This window comes from Carassius auratus, unplaced genomic scaffold (genome assembly GCF_003368295.1).
Source record: "Carassius auratus strain Wakin unplaced genomic scaffold, ASM336829v1 scaf_tig00005608, whole genome shotgun sequence".
NCBI classification, from domain to species: Eukaryota; Metazoa; Chordata; class Actinopteri; order Cypriniformes; family Cyprinidae; genus Carassius; species Carassius auratus.
In genome coordinates this window covers 444,381-461,330 of record NW_020523683.1, presented here as the reverse complement: position 1 = coordinate 461,330, position 16,950 = coordinate 444,381, and the positions used below count along the sequence as shown (strand labels likewise).

Genomic DNA, 16,950 nt, shown 5'->3' with positions numbered 1-16,950 from the left:
ATACTGAGACAGAGCCTCCAACACCATGGAGAGGTCCCACTCAGGAACAGTTCTCCTGATGACTGGCAAGCGGCAACGGCATAACATAAATCTGCGGATTAGAGGATGTTGCCCGACTGTTGAGCCCTCAAAGCCCACATGACAGGCCGAAATCGCAGCCAAGTAGACCTTAATTGTGGAAAAAGACCTGCCTTTTTCCAAGAGGTCTTGGAGGAAACACAAAATATCAGGAACTGAGCACTGATAAGATGTGAAACCAGGCCCATCACACCACCCTTCGAACACTTGCCACTTACTGCCATACAAGAATCGCATAGAAATGGCCCTGGCATTCTGTATAGTAGCAATCACACGCGGCGAAAGCCCCAGCGCGCTTAGGTTCGTCCTCTCACGGGCCACGCCCAAAGAGCCACCCTGTCCGGGTGCGGGTGATAAATCTCCCCGTTCGCTTAGGTCAAAACATCCGTGCGGGGGGGGGCGCCAGCCATGGTGCTTTGGGCCACCTGGGTGCTATCAGAATGAGAGACAGGCCCTGCTCTCTCACCCTGGCCAGTGTAGGAATTATCAGGCACAGGGGAGGAAAGGCATACAGCAGCACTCTTGGCCATGGGTGGGCCAGTGCATCTACCCCGAGGGGTGCATCCACGTCCTTTAGCGAGAAGAACATAGGACAATGGTAGTTTTCGTGCGAGGCGAATAGATCTACGGTTGCCTGTCCAAATCTCATCCATAACATATCCACTGTCTGCGGGTGAAGGTGCCAATCTCCGTAGATTGGGTTTCCCCTTGATAGAAGATCCGCACCTCTGTTTAGAAGGCCCGGAACATGAGTCACGCGTAACGAAAACCCATCCGCTCCACACTAAAACCTTGTAAGCTAGAGCGTGAAGTTTCGACGAGAGCACGCTGCCCTGACGGTTGATATAAGCCACTGTCGTGGTATTGTTGCAGCGTACGAGCACATGATGTCCCTGCAGGCAAGGCAGAAAATGATTCAGAGCTTTCCATACGCCATAAGCTCTAAATAATTTGTGCGCTGAACGTAGTCTGCTCGGCCACAGACCGTTCACCGTTCTGCCCTCCTGGGTGGCGCCCCAGCCTGTTAAGGACGCATCTGTCGTCACAACTTTCTGCATCATAACTGTCCCCAGAAGGGTTCCCTGTGCGTAAAACTCTGCGCTCTTCCATGACACAAGGCTGCCGAGCAGGCGCGGGTCACCATTACAGAGCGGCAAAGATCGCGTGTCGGGCTGAAATGTAGTAACAAAACCCATTTCATGAACGCTCTCATTCTCAGGAGTCCCAGCGGTACAACCTGGATAGATGAAGCCATAAGACCCTGCAGCCTGAGGCATGTGCAATAATGTACTTTCGCCCCCTCTCTGAACTGCGACAGTTCATTAGAGAGAGAACGCGCTCTTGAGAGAGACGCGCTCGCATGGAGACTGAGTTCAACTCCAAACCCAGGAAAATGACATTCTGACTGGGTGTAAAATTGCTCTTGCTCACATTCACTCTGAACCCGAGAGATGTGATGTGTGTGAGCACACGGCAGGTGTCCTGCAACACTTTCTCTTTCGATTCGGCTATGATGAGCCAATCGTCTATGTATGTCAGAATCCTCAGACCTGACATTCTCATGGGTGCTAAACCTGCCTTCGCACACAGACAGAAACTCCGGGGGCTTAGACTGAGCCCAAACGGCAGAACTGTGAATTCGTAACATGTGCCTTGGTAGGCGAAACGAAGAAACTTCCTGTGTGGCGGATAAATGCTTATATGGAAGAAAGCATCTTTCAGGTCGACCGATGTGAACCAGTCATTCTGTTTTATGGCACGGACGAGCGAGCCATGAGTCAACATTTTGAGATTGTATTTCCTCAAATGTTTGTTCAACACACGAAGGTCCAAAATAGGGCGGAGAGCGCCGTCCTTTATTGGGACCAGGAAATAACGAGAATAAAATCCCTGTTTCATCAGAGTGAAGGGCACCACCTGAATCGCTCCCTTGTTTAGGAGGGAGGATATTTCCTCTTTCAGAATGTGTGAGGCGTTCTCTTCCGTGTGTGAACAGAGAACCCCATTGAAATGCGGGGGTTTCATTGCAAACTGCAGTCTGTATCCCTGCAATATAGTACGCATCACCCACTCGGGATCCGAAACAGTTTGCAAAGCCCATTCGTGACTCGCAAGTGTTCCCACCCGAGCCACAGCAGAGCTGTGTAAGCCCAGCTGGTTTATTTGTGATGCAATGGTGCCATCTAGTGGACACACCAGGGGTTGCAGGGGTTCAGGCAGATTTCCTCTCTCCGCAACGAATTCATTTGATTTGTTTGTTTTAATGTGTTTTTTGTTTTCCTGTGTGTTTTGTGTTGGGAAAACACTGGGGCCGAAGCCTTTATTGGTTGGGTGAGGGGAACAGAGTGTATGCGGTGTGGTGACACTGCTTTTGCACTTTTCCTCACAACAGACCCCCTGAACGTGAGGGGGGAACACTCAATGTTCATTAAACACATGGGCTGGCAGCCTCGAACGGAGAGGAACCGATCCATCCGCGGGAGACCTGCGTCTTTTGAACGGGGGTCCTGGGACAGGGAGAGAGTCCGAAGAACTCTTGGCCCGTGAACGCGGACTCGATGCCCCCATTTATCGAACATCAGGCAGGCCGCTTACGTTTCGAGTCGATGGGGGTAGGGTTAGATGGTCTTCCAGCCACGGCGGGAGTCGATTTTTCCCCCTAGGAAGACATAACTTGAAGGCCTCGTCCTCCTTTTTGTCGTCACACCGTTGTTGCATCAATGCGACGGCGGGGCCGAAGAGAGCCCGACCGGGCTCCACCGACGCGCCCGCGATGTGCCCGCTTATCACTGTCAGGAAGGCCTGACAGGTTAAGCCAGAGCGCGCGCTCTCCCACCACAGAAAGCGCCATAGAGCGCCCGGAGGCTTGTACGGCCTGCCGAGCGTTACGAAGGACGAGGTTGTTCGCCCTGAGGATCTCCTTCCACAAGTGTATAGAAGGAGTTCCCTTTTTTAGCTGTTGCCCTAATTCGTCCAAAATCTCCGCCTGGTAAGCAGAGAGGAGAGACGAGACGTTCAGGGCCCTGACAGCCAAGGCCGAGGACTTGTATGCGGCCTGGTGAACTGAGGCAGAAAAACGGTCCATCTTGTTGGGCAAGACCGGCTTAGGGGGAGCGAGCAGCCCGCCCTGAGCGGGGTTAAGGTGCCTGGCGATGGAAGGCTCGATAGCGGGGGGGTCGTCCATACCATGAGCTGCCATATCCTTTACTTCAAGGCCCGAAAGGCCGTGTTTGAAGTCGAGCAGTTCGCTCCAGTTGTGCCTCATATGCTTAGCGCACGCTGGAAGGACGGGGAAGTTATTTCCCCGGACCGGGAGGAGATCCCAACACTTTTCCGTCGTAAATATTCCTCTCCTGGTTGGTGGCGCTCTGTGGAGCCGGCCACTCAATGTTGAGGCGAGCGGCCGCTCGCTCACAATCTTCCAGGAGGATGGAATGAGGCAGGGCTGCGTGGCCGCTAGCCTGGGGAACGCCAGAGGGCGGGATGGCCTCTGAGACCCCGAGAAGGGCCGCATCATCCGGAACCGGCCGGTTCGTCTGCGAGCATGAGGTTGCCTGCAAAGATGTCCTCTTCGGGGAATGCGGGATTGGGCTGGTCAGCCCAAACAAGTGAGGAGGAGCCCCGGGAGTCCCCCGGTAGTGCGTCGTCGTCACAGTGTCCCAGATCGGAGTCAGAAAAGCCGAGCTCGGAGCACTGGGTCGCTGCAACTTTAAGACGGCGCCGTAAAAACTTTTTGGGCAGCATAAGGCAATGACTGCAATTTTCCGCGTTCTCCAAGGCTTATTGAGCGTGTTTAAGGCCCAAGCAAACCACGCAGAATGGGTGAAGGTCCTTAGCAGCGATGAGTGCTCCACACACGGCCGGGCAGGCCCGTGATAGGCTATTCCCCGGAGAAGCGTTAGGTATAGAAAGCGACATACCGGAGAAGGAATTGGAAAAATCCATGGCGGGCAGCCGTGGGAGCAGGTGAACGACGAGAGCGTGGGCGGCCCTGAATGCAAAACACAGCAGAAGGCTGAGAAGACGACAGTCACGTCTGGCGGAGGCTGATCAATCGATATGTCCTCCTGAAGACACGAAGGTGAGCAGCGTAATCCAACCGAACTGTGTTAATGCAGAGATCGCGAGAAGTGAATGTCAACTGGGGAATGCAGCCATGCATTCCATGCGCTGCAGCCATTATTATACCCCTAGGTAAGGGGGCGGGGCCTTACCTGACATTTGGCTGTGTGCTTCTGTCTGTCTAGCCAGACTTGGTGCAATTGGATGCTTCTGCAGAGGTCAGGTACGGATGCCCTTCCCATAGGTGGATCTCGAACACGAGATGATGAAAGAGAACCTAAACCATCTCAATCATCAAGCCATTTAGATTTTCTGACATCACACTGCTCAGGCCCCGCCCACTATCAATGACGGTACTGTCCCGTATTAGCATATCTCCACCCTCAACCAGTTTGCTTTGTTTTTAATGGTAATGTGCCACCAAATACACAAAAAGAGATAAGAGAGGGGCAGAGTGTGCAGAGCTCATTATCATTTAAAGAGACATCGTTGTGAACAGAGCTCTTTTTGACAAGGTAAAAAATTCCTTGTTTTTACACGAGCATTGACGACCAAAGAATGTTACAGACATTTCATGAGAACACTAAAGAATCACATTATTTTTGGAAAATGGGTATCTGGTGTCCCCCTTTAGTACCTTTTAAGGCCCTTTCACAAAAACAATGACTATAACGATAACTATATTAGCATCCACATCAACCCAGAAGATATTTTGCTTATTGAAATGGATCAATATCATTAATATAATTTATTTGTGGCTGTCAGTTCTGATGTGGTGTGGGAAACCAAGCCGAAGAAGCGCAGCCGATGGAAGGTTTTAAGGGTTAAAGAGGCTGCAATGTTGGAGCAGTGCTACAGAGAATATATGGAGAGCGGGCCAGTGGACCGCATCATCATTGACCTTGAGAACGAATACCAGGTTAGTGCTCATGGGAACCAATTCACTGCCTTTAAAGGCAAAATGCCATGTTTTAAATTGTCACCATATTCCACCCCAAAATGAACATTTTGTCATTAATCGCTTACCCTCATGTCGTTCCAAACCCGTTAAAGCTTTGTTCATCTTCAGAACACAATTTAAGATATTTTGGATGAAAACCGGGAGGCTTGTGACTGTCCCATAGATTGCAAAGTAAAATACATTGTCAAGGTCCAGAAAAGTGTGAAAGACATCGTCAGAATAGTCCATCTGCCATCAGTGGTTCAACCGTAAAGAAAAATACATTTTACTTTCAATGTTGTTATACATGTTATTTACTATCTTTAAATTAAATCTTGTTATATAACGACATTACTGTGTATCCCACTGCTAAGTTATTGGATAACTTGGGCTGCATGAAGGACAGAAGGTCATTCTTGTTTGAATCCATCTCTGGCTGTACTGAATGTTCATCAGGTGTTGTTTGCTGCTAATGGGGTGGACATGAGGATACTGCAGCCCTTTGACGCTCCGCTCAGGAGGAACTTCCTGCCAGCATTAAAGGTGGAGTACAGTGTCTCCACCCGCCAGAAAACCTACAGAGTCCAGATCAACAGGATTCAGGTCTGTTTCACTCCTGATAAAGCAATCCAGTTTTAGGCGCATTATAAAAATATGAGTTATAAATGGGATGAGTACAACCACAGAGCCTGTTTATCAAGTCTGACGCACTAATTCACACATGTATTATTGTCCCGTTTACTCCTCAGATCCAAAATCAGTTGCCTGGAGCCATCTTCCCATTCGTCTTCTACCCCGTCAAACCGCCCAGATCAGTCAGCATGGACTCAGGTCAGTCGATTCACTCAAAGGCCAATGCAGAATCATTTATGGTTTTAATTTCCTGCTCATTTCTTTGTATCTAACAGATTTGGCATTGTTATGGTAACGTTTATTGCATTTGTTTTTGTTATTTTTATTAAAGAGCCGAAACCGCTCGCTGACGTCAGCATCATTACCAGAGCAGCCGGACACTCTGACATTCTGCGCATCAAGTACGTTTCCTCATACAATTTCTTTCAATCTCTTGCTCTCAAACTGCAAAACAGGCTTGATTTCTGCTTCCCAGGTATTTTAAAGTGTTGATTCAGGAGATGGACCTGCGGATAGATCTTGGGTTCCTGTATACCATACTTGAGCTCCTCACTGCTGAGCACGTCAGTGTGGTCACGTCTGAACAGCAGGTACAGTCACACTGTACAGCACAAAGATCTGCACACACACCTGTTAGATCCTGTTTGAGCTTCAACTCCACACTCTGTTCATACTTCACAGTACTAAACCATATCTGTGACCCTGGACCACTAAACCAGTCATAGAGGTCTTTTTTTATTATTTAGCTTTATAAATCAATACGCTTCTTTATATATAAATAAATAAGCTTTCCATTGATGTGAGTAATTGTTTGTGAGGATTGGACAATATTTGGCCGTGATGCAACTATTTGAAAATCTGGAATCTGAGGGTGCAAAAAAATCTAAATACTGAGAAATTCCCTTTAAATTGATCCAAATTAAGTCCTTAGCAATGCATATTACTAATCAGAATTTAAGTTTTGATATATTTACAGTAGGAAATTTCAATCAATCAATAACTATAATATTTCACAATGTTCCTGTTTTTACTGTATTTTTTGATCAAATAAATGCAACCTGGGTGAGCACTAGAGACTTACAGTATTGTTCAAAATAATAGCAGTACAATGTGACTAACCAGAATAATCAAGGTTTTTCGTATATTTTTTTATTGCTACGTGGCAAACAAGTTACCAGTAGGTTCAGTAGATTCTCAGAAAACAAATGAGACCCAGCATTCATGATATGCACGCTCTTAAGGCTGTGCAATTGGGCAATTAGTTGAATTAGTTGAAAGGGATGTGTTCAAAAAAATAGCAGTGTGGCATTCAATCACTGAGGTCATCAATTTTGTGAAGAAACAGGTGTAAATCAGGTGGCCCCTATTTAAGGATGAAGCCAACACTTGTTGAACATGCATTTGAAAGCTGAGGAAAATGGGTCGTTCAAGACATTGTTCAGATGAACAGCGTACTTTGATTAAAAAGTTGATTAGAGAGGGGAAAACCTATAAAGAGGTGCAAAAAATGATAGGCTGTTCAGCTAAAATGATCTCCAATGCCTTAAAATGGAGAGCAAAACCAGAGAGACGTGGAAGAAAACGGAAGACAACCATCAAAATGGATAGAAGAATAACCAAAATGGCAAAGGCTCAGCCAATGATCACCTCCAGGATGATCAAAGACAGTCTGGAGTTACCTGTAAGTACTGTGACAGTTAGAAGACGTCTGTGTGAAGCTAATCTATTTTCAAGAATCCCCCGCAAAGTCCCTCTGTTAAAAAAAAGGCATGTGCAGAAGAGGTTACAATTTGCCAAAGAACACATCAACTGGCCTAAAGAGAAATGGAGGAACATTTTGTGGACTGATGAGAGTAAAATTGTTCTTTTTGGGTCCAAGGGCCACAGGCAGTTTGTGAGACGACCCCCAAACTCTGAATTCAAGCCACAGTACACAGTGAAGACAGTGAAGCATGGAGGTGCAAGCATCATGATATGGGCATGTTTCTCCTACTATGGTGTTGGGCCTATTTATCGCATACCAGGGATCATGGATCAGTTTGCATATGTTAAAATACTTGAAGAGGTCATGTTGCCCTATGCTGAAGAGGACATGCCCTTGAAATGGTTGTTTCAACAAGACAATGACCCAAAACACACTAGTAAACGGGCAAAGTCTTGGTTCCAAACCAACAAAATTAATGTTATGGAGTGGCCAGCCCAATCTCCAGACCTTAATCCAATTGAGAACTTGTGGGGTGATATCAAAAATGCTGTTTCTGAAGCAAAACCAAGAAATGTGAATGAATTGTGGAATGTTGTTAAAGAATCATGGAGTGGAATAACAGCTGAGAGGTGCCACAAGTTGGTTGACTCCATGCCACCCAGATGTCAAGCAGTTTTAAAAAACTGTGGTCATACAACTAAATATTAGTTTAGTGATTCACAGGATTGCTAAATCCCAGAAAAAAAAAATGTTTGTACAGAATAGTTTTGAGTTTGTACAGTCAAAGGTAGACACTGCTATTTTTTTTGAACACACCCCTTTCAACTAATTGCCCAATTGCACAGCCTTAAGAGCGTGCATATCATGAATGCTGGGTCTTGTTTGTTTTCTGACAATCTACTGAACCTACTGGTAACTTGTTTGCCATGTAGCAATAAAAAATATACTAAAAACCTTGATTATTCTGGTTAGTCACATTGTACTGCTATTATTTTGAACAATACTGTATAGTAGTGTATCTCAACTGTTGTTGGATGTGTGTGGTGGTGTATTGTAGGTGGTGTTGTTTGAGAAGGACATTGAGTATTTGAAGACCGAGCTCTATCATAGTTCAGCTACAGACACGTCCCCCATCAGCCTTTACGAATACTTCCACATCTCTCCCATAAAGGTCAGTTACTGAAACCTGCTGTGCTAATTCACTCTGACCACAGACCACACAGTGAACACAGAAAAAGTCATTCAATTCTGATGCCAAACGCTCTAATGTTATTTTTAAAATTGCCACATTTTGAGTGTACAGTGTTGAGTTTAACTGTTTTTGTTGGGCAGCTTCACTTGAGTTTCTCTCTGAGCACCGGTAGTGAAGACAGGAATAAGAAAGAGCGCGGGTCAGAGGTCATTCCGGTTCATTTGCTCAGCGTCCTGCTGAAGAGTATTGGAGCTACACTCACTGACGTTCAGGACGTCCTCTTCAAGTACTTACACTCCCTACTCAGCTCTCACTCTCACTGCAGGAAATCCCTGTACTTCCTCTTTCTAGTCCGCCCAGACAAACCCTCACTTCACACTCTGGGTGTTTCTGGATTTCACATGTGGTAAGATGCTGTCAACTCCACAAAACAATAGGTTACTTGCGTAACCCCGGTTCTCTGATAGCATTAAGTGAGGTGTCTCACTATGGGATACGCCCCTTCCGCGTATTCCTCAGAAGCTCCATTCCATTACGCCAGCCCCAATTGGCTGGCAGAAATGACGTTGCGTCAGGGAGTGGCTCCCTCCTCTCAGTATATAAGGAGCGATGCAACGTCATTACGACATTCAAAACAAGCACACCTCTTCCTCGCTTCACACAGCAAGGAGGGTGATCTGGTGAGACCATAGACAGTAAAAGAAATGGACACAGCGACCCCATTGCAACTCAATTGAGACAAGTGAAGCCCATTTTTAGCGTTTTTTAGCACTTCCGTTTCTGACGCGCAGACTCAAACGAAGCTTGACGACGTCAGCAACCTTCTAAGAAATCTTCTAAGTGGCTGTGCGTGCAAACTGCCATCATTAATCTTGCAGAGACGGTGAGCTTGAGCGGGGAGTTCTTTGTCGTATTTTGATTAATTATTTTGTAAAGTATTTTAAAATGTAACGCCAGTAAGCCATATTAAGTTAATTGCCTGCGAGCTTCTCCTCCTGTCTGTACGGTAATGCGACAGAGAGCCGAGTGGTTATGACGCAATCGTTAGCCTATTTTTTACAAAAACTGTTTATACAGGGCCATAATGTAACATAGAAGGTAATGGAGCCCTTTATACATTGTCGTGTATCTTTAGAAATAAATAATGGACAAACAGAGTCTTTAAACGCCTCAGATATAAAGTTATTCGCTGTCAAAGTGACGCCAAAATGAATGGGAGTCAATGGGAATGCTAACGCAAGTGAAGTTCTGCTAAAAGATGGCAGCCCCCGCCCGACTTCAACTTCCGGTAGAGTTCCTTGCCCCTTGGGTGAGACACCTCACTTAATGCTATCAGAGAACCAGCGTTACGCAAGTAACCTATTGTTCTCTTTCAAGCATACATTTCGGTGTCTCACTATGGGATATCCTAACTCCCGTATTGCCAGATAGCCTGTCTCGAAGTCTCCTGCCAACCAAATAACTATTACTGGGCTGATTAACACTTAAGATCCAATGCTCAAAACGGCATGTGCAAACGTTTGAGCCATAACATCCAGTTTATAGAACCTCGCAAATGTGTGCGGTGAGGACCAACTCGCCACATCAAAAATATATTGTAACGTAACTCCTTTGAAGAGGGCCCATGTCGTCGACATTCCTCTTGTTGAATGAGCACGTAAACCAGACGGAGGCGTAAGACCCTTACTGGAATATGCAAGAGAAATTGTCTCCACTATCCAGTGGGATAAACGCTGTTTAGTAATCAGCTTCCCCATACGCGGCTTCACCTAAGACACAAACAGCTGATCACTCTCTCTGAACCCTTTAGTCCTCTCCAAGTAAATGCGTAAAGCACGCACCGGACATAACGTATTTAGCCTTTGCTGTTCTGCTGAAGCAAAAGGCGGTGGGTTAAAGGCTCTTAACCTGAGAGGAACAATAGAATTGACCACTTTGGGCATAAAAGCAGGATTAGGTTTCAAAAACACCCCTGCGTCCCACGGCATAAACTGCGTACACGCTGAATTCACAGAAAGTGCATGAATTTCACTTAGGCGCTTCGCTGAAGCCAAAGCTAACAACAGTGCCGTCTTAAACGACAATAATTTCAGGTCAGCTTTGTCCAGTGGCTCAAATGGAGTCACTGAAAGCGCATCAAGCACCAGAACCAGATCCCATGACGGAGAGATCGGTTTTGAGACTGGCAAAGCGCGACGCGCACCCTTCATAAACCGGCACACCAACGGGTGCTGCCCCACAGTTTTGTTGTCAAAACCTACATGACAGGCAGATATAGCGGCCAGAAATACCTTTATTGTCGAGAATGCTTTACCCTGATCTATCATATCCTGCAGAAATGATAGAATCACTACCACTGAACACTGAAAGGGAATTACGTGTCTAGCCGCGCACCAACGCTCAAACACGGCCCATTTACATTCATAGAGTGAACGAGTGGACATGGCCCTAGAATTCTGTATAGTTCTTATAACACTGTCGGGCAGACCAGCCGCATTCGTATTCAACCACTCACTGGCCAGGGCCACAGTGCCAGGCGCTCTGGATGAGGATGAAATATCTCCCCTCCCGCCTGTGACAGAAGATCCCTGCGCAGTGGCAGGGACCATGGCTCTGCATACAGCATATGTATGATCTCCGCCAGCCAGAATTTCCCTGGCCACCGCGGAGCTACCAGTATCATTTTCAGGCCCTCCTCCCTCACTCTGTGAAGGGCTGGAGATATCAACGCAATCGGCGGGAAGGCGTATAGGAGAACGCGAGGCCACTCGTGCGCCAGTGCGTCTATTCCCAGAGGCGCGCTCTGATCCTTCAGAGAGAAGAACAGAGGGCATTGAGCATTGTCCTGCGACGCGAGCAGATCAACTGTCGCTCTGCCAAATATGCTCCAAATTTGACCGATCACTTCCGTGTTCAGCTTCCACTCTCCATAAAGGGGATTTCCCCTGGACAGCAGATCTGCACCCCGGTTCATGATGCCTTGTACGTGTGTCGCTCTCAGGGATGAAAGACTGGCACTGCTCCACAAAATCAGTTTGCGTACCAACATGTGTAAAGGGAGTGATCTGAGACCTCCCTGTCTGTTTATGTATGCCACAACAGTAGTGTTGTCCGTTCTCACGAGAACATGATGTCGTTTCAGAAAAGGAAGAAAATGCTTCAACGTTAGAAAGACGGCCAGCATTTCCAAGTAGTTTATGTGACAGTGGCTCAGATGGGGACCCCATCTCCCATTCACTGCCCTGCCCTCGTGAATGCCCCCCCAGCCGGACAACGACGCGTCCGTCATTATGACCTTCCTGGTCTGGACAACGCCCATCGGCACCCCTTGTACCAGAAAGCCCGGGCGCCGCCAGTGACGCAGTGCCATGACTGCCGCTGACGTCACTCTCACTCTCCTCCGGGAATGCCGTAATGGGTCTAGTCTCAGACGAGCTACCCAGCGTTGAAAATCTCTCATAAATAGTCTGCCTAAGGGATGACTATTAGAGCTGAGGCCATCAGACCTAATAGTCTGAGGCATGTGCGAAAAGAAACATTGTACCCTTTCCGAAATTCGGCCAGGCATGTCTCCTCCGACAGTCGCGCTCTGAATGTCACTGAGTCCAGTAACAACCCCAGATACGTTATTGACTGCCTGGGAACTAAAACACTCTTCCTGGTGTTTAATTTTAATCCCAGTTTTTGTAGATGTTCTAGGAGCATGGCTGTGTAATCTCTCGCTTTGTGCTCTGATTGAGCTGTCACCAGCCAGTCGTCTATGAAAGTAGCGAGACGAATGCCTTCCTCCCTGAGCGGAGCAAGGGCTGCTTCTGTACATTTCACGAATACCCTCGGACTGAGAGATAAGCCGAAGGGAAGGACTAGATACTCGTATGCCACACCGAGGAATGCAAACCTCAGACATTTCCTGTGGGGTGGATATATTTTTATGTGAAAATATGCATCCTTCAGGTCGATTGACGTAAACCAATCGCCTGGGGCACCAGTTTCAGAAGTGTAGCATGTGTGAGCATTCTAAACTTGTACTTTCTTAGGTATTTGTTCAGTGCACGAAGATCTAATATGGGGCAGAGAGCTCGATTCCCTTTTTTTGGAACTAGGAAATATCTAGAGTAAAACCCACTGTGACTTTCGTCGGGTGGAACCACTCGTATTGCCTTTTTGTTCAACAGGGAGGTAATTTCGTCCTGAAGAATATTTATCAATGCTCCCCGCACCTGGGAATAAATTATTCCTTTGAACTGCGGAGGAGAAGTGGCAAACTGCAGTCTGTAACCGTATTGTACTGTTCTCAGCACCCAACGGGACTGTGTGCACGCTCGCCAATAGTTTATTTGCAGGGTGCCGGCGCCATTGTGTGGCTGAGTCGAAAACGGGTTTGTGGTCTGAACTGCGCATGCGTGGACACTTAGCGCTTGGACAGAGTTTACGTGGTTCACCACCTTCAGCGGAGCGATGACTCCACGAGGTGGTGTAACGTTGTGTTCTGATAAAGTGTTTTGCAACATTTTTTGGGCAATATGTTTTGCAACATTTGTGGGGGAAACAGTGAAAACTTTATTGAACTCTGAGCATGTAAAGTGCTTGTGACTAGTGGGTGGGTGTACACCACCGCACCGTCTCTCGTTTCCTGCTGAACAACTGAGGGTCGGGGACTAGCGAACGGGGGGGCTGTGAGGTACGCCACTCTAAACTGCCGTTGCATTGACACGCAATCTCTGTCGCCTTGGAATGGGAAAGCTGGGGGGTGGGCGAGCTGTAGCCTGCGCAAAAGTCTGCCGAGGAGGTGGAGGGGGCGCAGTATGCATCTTTCTTGGCATGCAGAGCTGCAAGGCCTCGTCATCCCTTTTCTTCTCCTCGCATCTCTTCTGCATCCGTGTCAACGCTGAACCAAAAGTGCCTTCTGCGATGACCGGTGCATCTAAGATGGCTTCCTTCTCTCTGTCGGAGAGATTCGTCAAATTAAGCCAGCGTCCTCTCTCCTCAATGACCATTGTGGCCATGGCCTTGCCCGCTGCCTGAACGGCACATCTCTGTAGATGGAGTGAGAGATCTGTGACACAGTTTTCTTCCCACTGTGTCTGACTTGGCGTGTCAGACACCTCGTCTTGTAGCTCCGCCTGGTATGCTGTGAGCAGAGAGATGGCGTTCATGGCCCGGACTGAGATAGCGACTGCTTTGTAAGCGCGCTCCGTCATGCTTGACTGGAAGCGGTCCGCTTTTGATGGCAGTGTTGGATTCGCAGCCGCCGTATGCTTAGGATGCAGGTGCGCTGCGACTAAAGGCTCCATGGGGGGCATGCGAAAAAGGCCTTCCTTCTCCATACCCTCCACGTCGAGCGCAGACCCCCCTTGCACAGGTATTTTACTCGTAAACGGATTGTCCTTCCAAGTGACAGAAACCTCTTCCAGAAGCTCTTAATATTGGAAGGAGTCAAATATTGGAAGGAGTTGTCTCGCTGCCCGTTTAGTTCCTCGGCAGCCTTTTCCCCTCATAGCGTGACTTTGCAGTCTCGGCTACTACAGTCGGCCACAGAATGTTGAGTTTCTCCGCAACGCGTTTGCACACATCCTGCAGATCCACACTAAGAAGCGGAGAGGATGGCGCCCCACCCGCCCCCTCCGTGGATCCCGCCGTAGCGAGGGGTTGTGCCGGTTGCGCAGGGGGGAGAAAAGGGGAATTCTCAAAATCCTCCTCCTCTTCAGAAAGAAGGAAATCCGATTGCCCCTCTTCCTCAAATTCATATGCGCCCTCCTCTTCCTCGTCCGTGCTGAGGACACCATACATCCAGTTGTTCACCCCACGATAAGGTTGCCGTGGTGGGCAGCTCCATAGGAATAGGTACCTTAGGGGCGGGAACCGGAGCTGGACTAGCTGACATAAGGGGATCATGGCCAGACAAGCTAGCTTGACGTGCTAACCTGCGACGGAGGCTCTTCATTGTGAAACGCGCACAGTGCTCACAGGAACCGGGACTATCGATCGCCATTTGAGCATGTTTCAGCCCAAGACATGCAGAGCAGACCTTGTGTGTTTTTGCATGAGATCTTGTTCCCGCATGGGCAAAGCCGCAGATCTCCCTCGCTAGCTACGGTAGTCTGCATTGCTGCAGCCATAGTCGCGGTACTGAATGACCCTGACAATGAGCTGGAATGCCGATTGAGGGGTAGGGGAAAGCGGCGTGGTGGGCAACAGATCGTCTATACGCACAGTACCAGAATGATTAGCCAGCAACCAGCGTGGAGACTAGTTGATAGCTAACAGAGTTGGGTAGGCTTCTGGTGTGAAGCGAGAAGAGGTTTTTGAATGTCGTAATGACGTTGCGTCGCTCCTTATATACTGAGAGGAGGGAGCCACTCCCTGATGCAACGTCATTTCTGCCAGCCAATTGGGGCTGGCGTAATGGAATTGGGCTTCTGAGGAATACGCGGAAGGGGCGTATCCCATAGTGAGACACCGAAACGTATGCTTGAAAGAGAACATACTCTTCACTTCACTTCAGTTTTTCTGCTGTCACACTGCCCACTAGTGGAGAAACAAAAACAAGCTAGAAATGCATGCCAAGGGAGCAAAACTAGCATATGCAATAATGTATATATTATTATTATTATTATTATTATATTATATTATATTATTTATCTTTTTTGAATAGTTTTTATTTTTATACAATAACTTTTTATTGTTTTCACGAATAATATAAAAAGAAATACCACAAATAAAAAGTAAAAACACTCCCCACATCAACATACGAGAGACGTATTAATTAATTATTTTTATATTTTCAGTTTGAATTTTAGTTTTTTAGCTATTTTGGTGCCTTTATCATTTTTTTTGTGTTAAGTAAATTTTTTATTTCTATCTAGTATTGCTTTGTTGTTTTAGTTGTAGTTTTTATTTATTTTCAACTAGTAATTTTAATGCTTTCAGTAATTCCACTTAATTGCCAAGGCAGTTTTTCATATCATATATTTTATTGCAGCTTTTAGCTAACTTTTTTTTTTTTTTATGTCAATGTATTTAGTTTTAGTTTTAATGATGATAACGCTGAGCTACTTAATGTTTTAAAGTTGACATGTGAAAGTGTACAATATGTAGAGGTTTAATAATGAATGGCTTGTCAAATTGTCATATAGTTCTCAGAAATTAATGTTAACTTTCGTAAAATTAGAAAGGCAAGATTAAGTGTAATGTGGTTTGACTCTGTACTGCATATTTTGGCGAACGTATCAAGTTTAGTTAGTGGATATTCTGTGCATACAGAGTTATAAACTGTATACAGAATGCACTTATTATTATGAGTACAGTACATACAAGGTCTCATATTTGATGAATTGTATATTTATGTATATTCACATTTGTGTCCTGTCTTTCTCCAGACTTGGGTTTTGTGAGCTGAAGTACCAGTTCCGCACCACTCAGCAGCTGCAGTCGGAGGTCATCGGACATTATTCCAAACAGGTGACCTTTCACCTTTATTATTCCCCAACTACTGCGGATTTCCGTGTGATTTATTCACATACATCACAACTTTAATGTGTCTGTGCTTGTGTGTTGTCTGTTTCAGGCTATCAAGCAGATGTATGTTCTGGTTTTGGGTTTAGATGTCCTCGGGAATCCTTTCGGACTGATCCGTGGTCTGTCTAAAGGCGTCAAGGCCTTCTTTTATGAGCCTTATCAGGTGAAACTGCAGCTCTTTTGATAGGATGGATAAGATGCTAAATTTGTGGTCTTCTAAACTGACACTCAGTTAAAATAGTCACAAACACGCATGACTTTTCTTTTATTGAATACTTTATTATTGTTTACTATCATTTACTGTCATTTTAATGTCATTAAAGTTAACAAAAATTAAAAACATCAAAATATTATACTTTAGCTGCTTGAAATAAAATAAATATTAAGTGAAAAAAATATATGTATTGTATGTATGTAATGTATGCATGTATGTTAGCTAGCTGCCAAAGCATGATTTCTCAATTTAATTTAGTGACCTAAAACTAAAATTTAAATAAAGATTAATAATAATAAAAAAAGACTTTAAAAAAAAAACAGTACTACTTATTAAAATAACAAAAACCCCCCAAAAAATACTACAACTTTAACTGAAAATGCAATGAAAACTGAAAATATACACAAATTCAAATATGATTTTGAAATAATTTTTCATTTTTAGTGTGTAATTGAAAAAAACTGTAATAGTATCTTAAAAATAACTCTGAATGTTTGTTTGTCAGGGTGCCATACAGGGACCAGAGGAGTTTATGGAGGGCATGACGCTCGGTGTGAAGGCTCTGGTTGGAGGTGCTGTGGGTATGTACTCTGTACTACACTAATGTT

The 16,950-nt window shown here is 46.1% G+C and overlaps 2 protein-coding genes across 3 annotated transcripts in view; one reads left to right on the top strand and one right to left on the bottom strand.

The window, feature by feature from the left end:
• Nucleotides 1-16,950, top strand: part of LOC113071004 (vacuolar protein sorting-associated protein 13A-like) — a 43,017-nt gene that overhangs the window by 11,898 nt on the left and 14,169 nt on the right. For both annotated transcript variants that reach the window (XM_026244374.1, XM_026244375.1), the window contains exons 14-23: nt 4,906-5,059; nt 5,537-5,683; nt 5,830-5,911; nt 6,045-6,114; nt 6,189-6,303; nt 8,476-8,589; nt 8,751-8,896; nt 15,990-16,071; nt 16,178-16,291; nt 16,848-16,923. In XM_026244374.1, the coding sequence (XP_026100159.1) occupies nt 4,906-5,059; nt 5,537-5,683; nt 5,830-5,911; nt 6,045-6,114; nt 6,189-6,303; nt 8,476-8,589; nt 8,751-8,896; nt 15,990-16,071; nt 16,178-16,291; nt 16,848-16,923 (1,100 nt within the window). The remainder of the gene's footprint in view (nt 1-4,905; nt 5,060-5,536; nt 5,684-5,829; nt 5,912-6,044; nt 6,115-6,188; nt 6,304-8,475; nt 8,590-8,750; nt 8,897-15,989; nt 16,072-16,177; nt 16,292-16,847; nt 16,924-16,950) is intronic.
• LOC113071005 (uncharacterized) lies at nt 450-1,373 on the bottom strand. Its single transcript, XM_026244376.1, has one exon. The coding sequence runs from the start codon at nt 1,353-1,355 to the stop codon at nt 450-452; it is 906 nt and encodes a 301-aa protein (XP_026100161.1). The 5' UTR covers nt 1,356-1,373.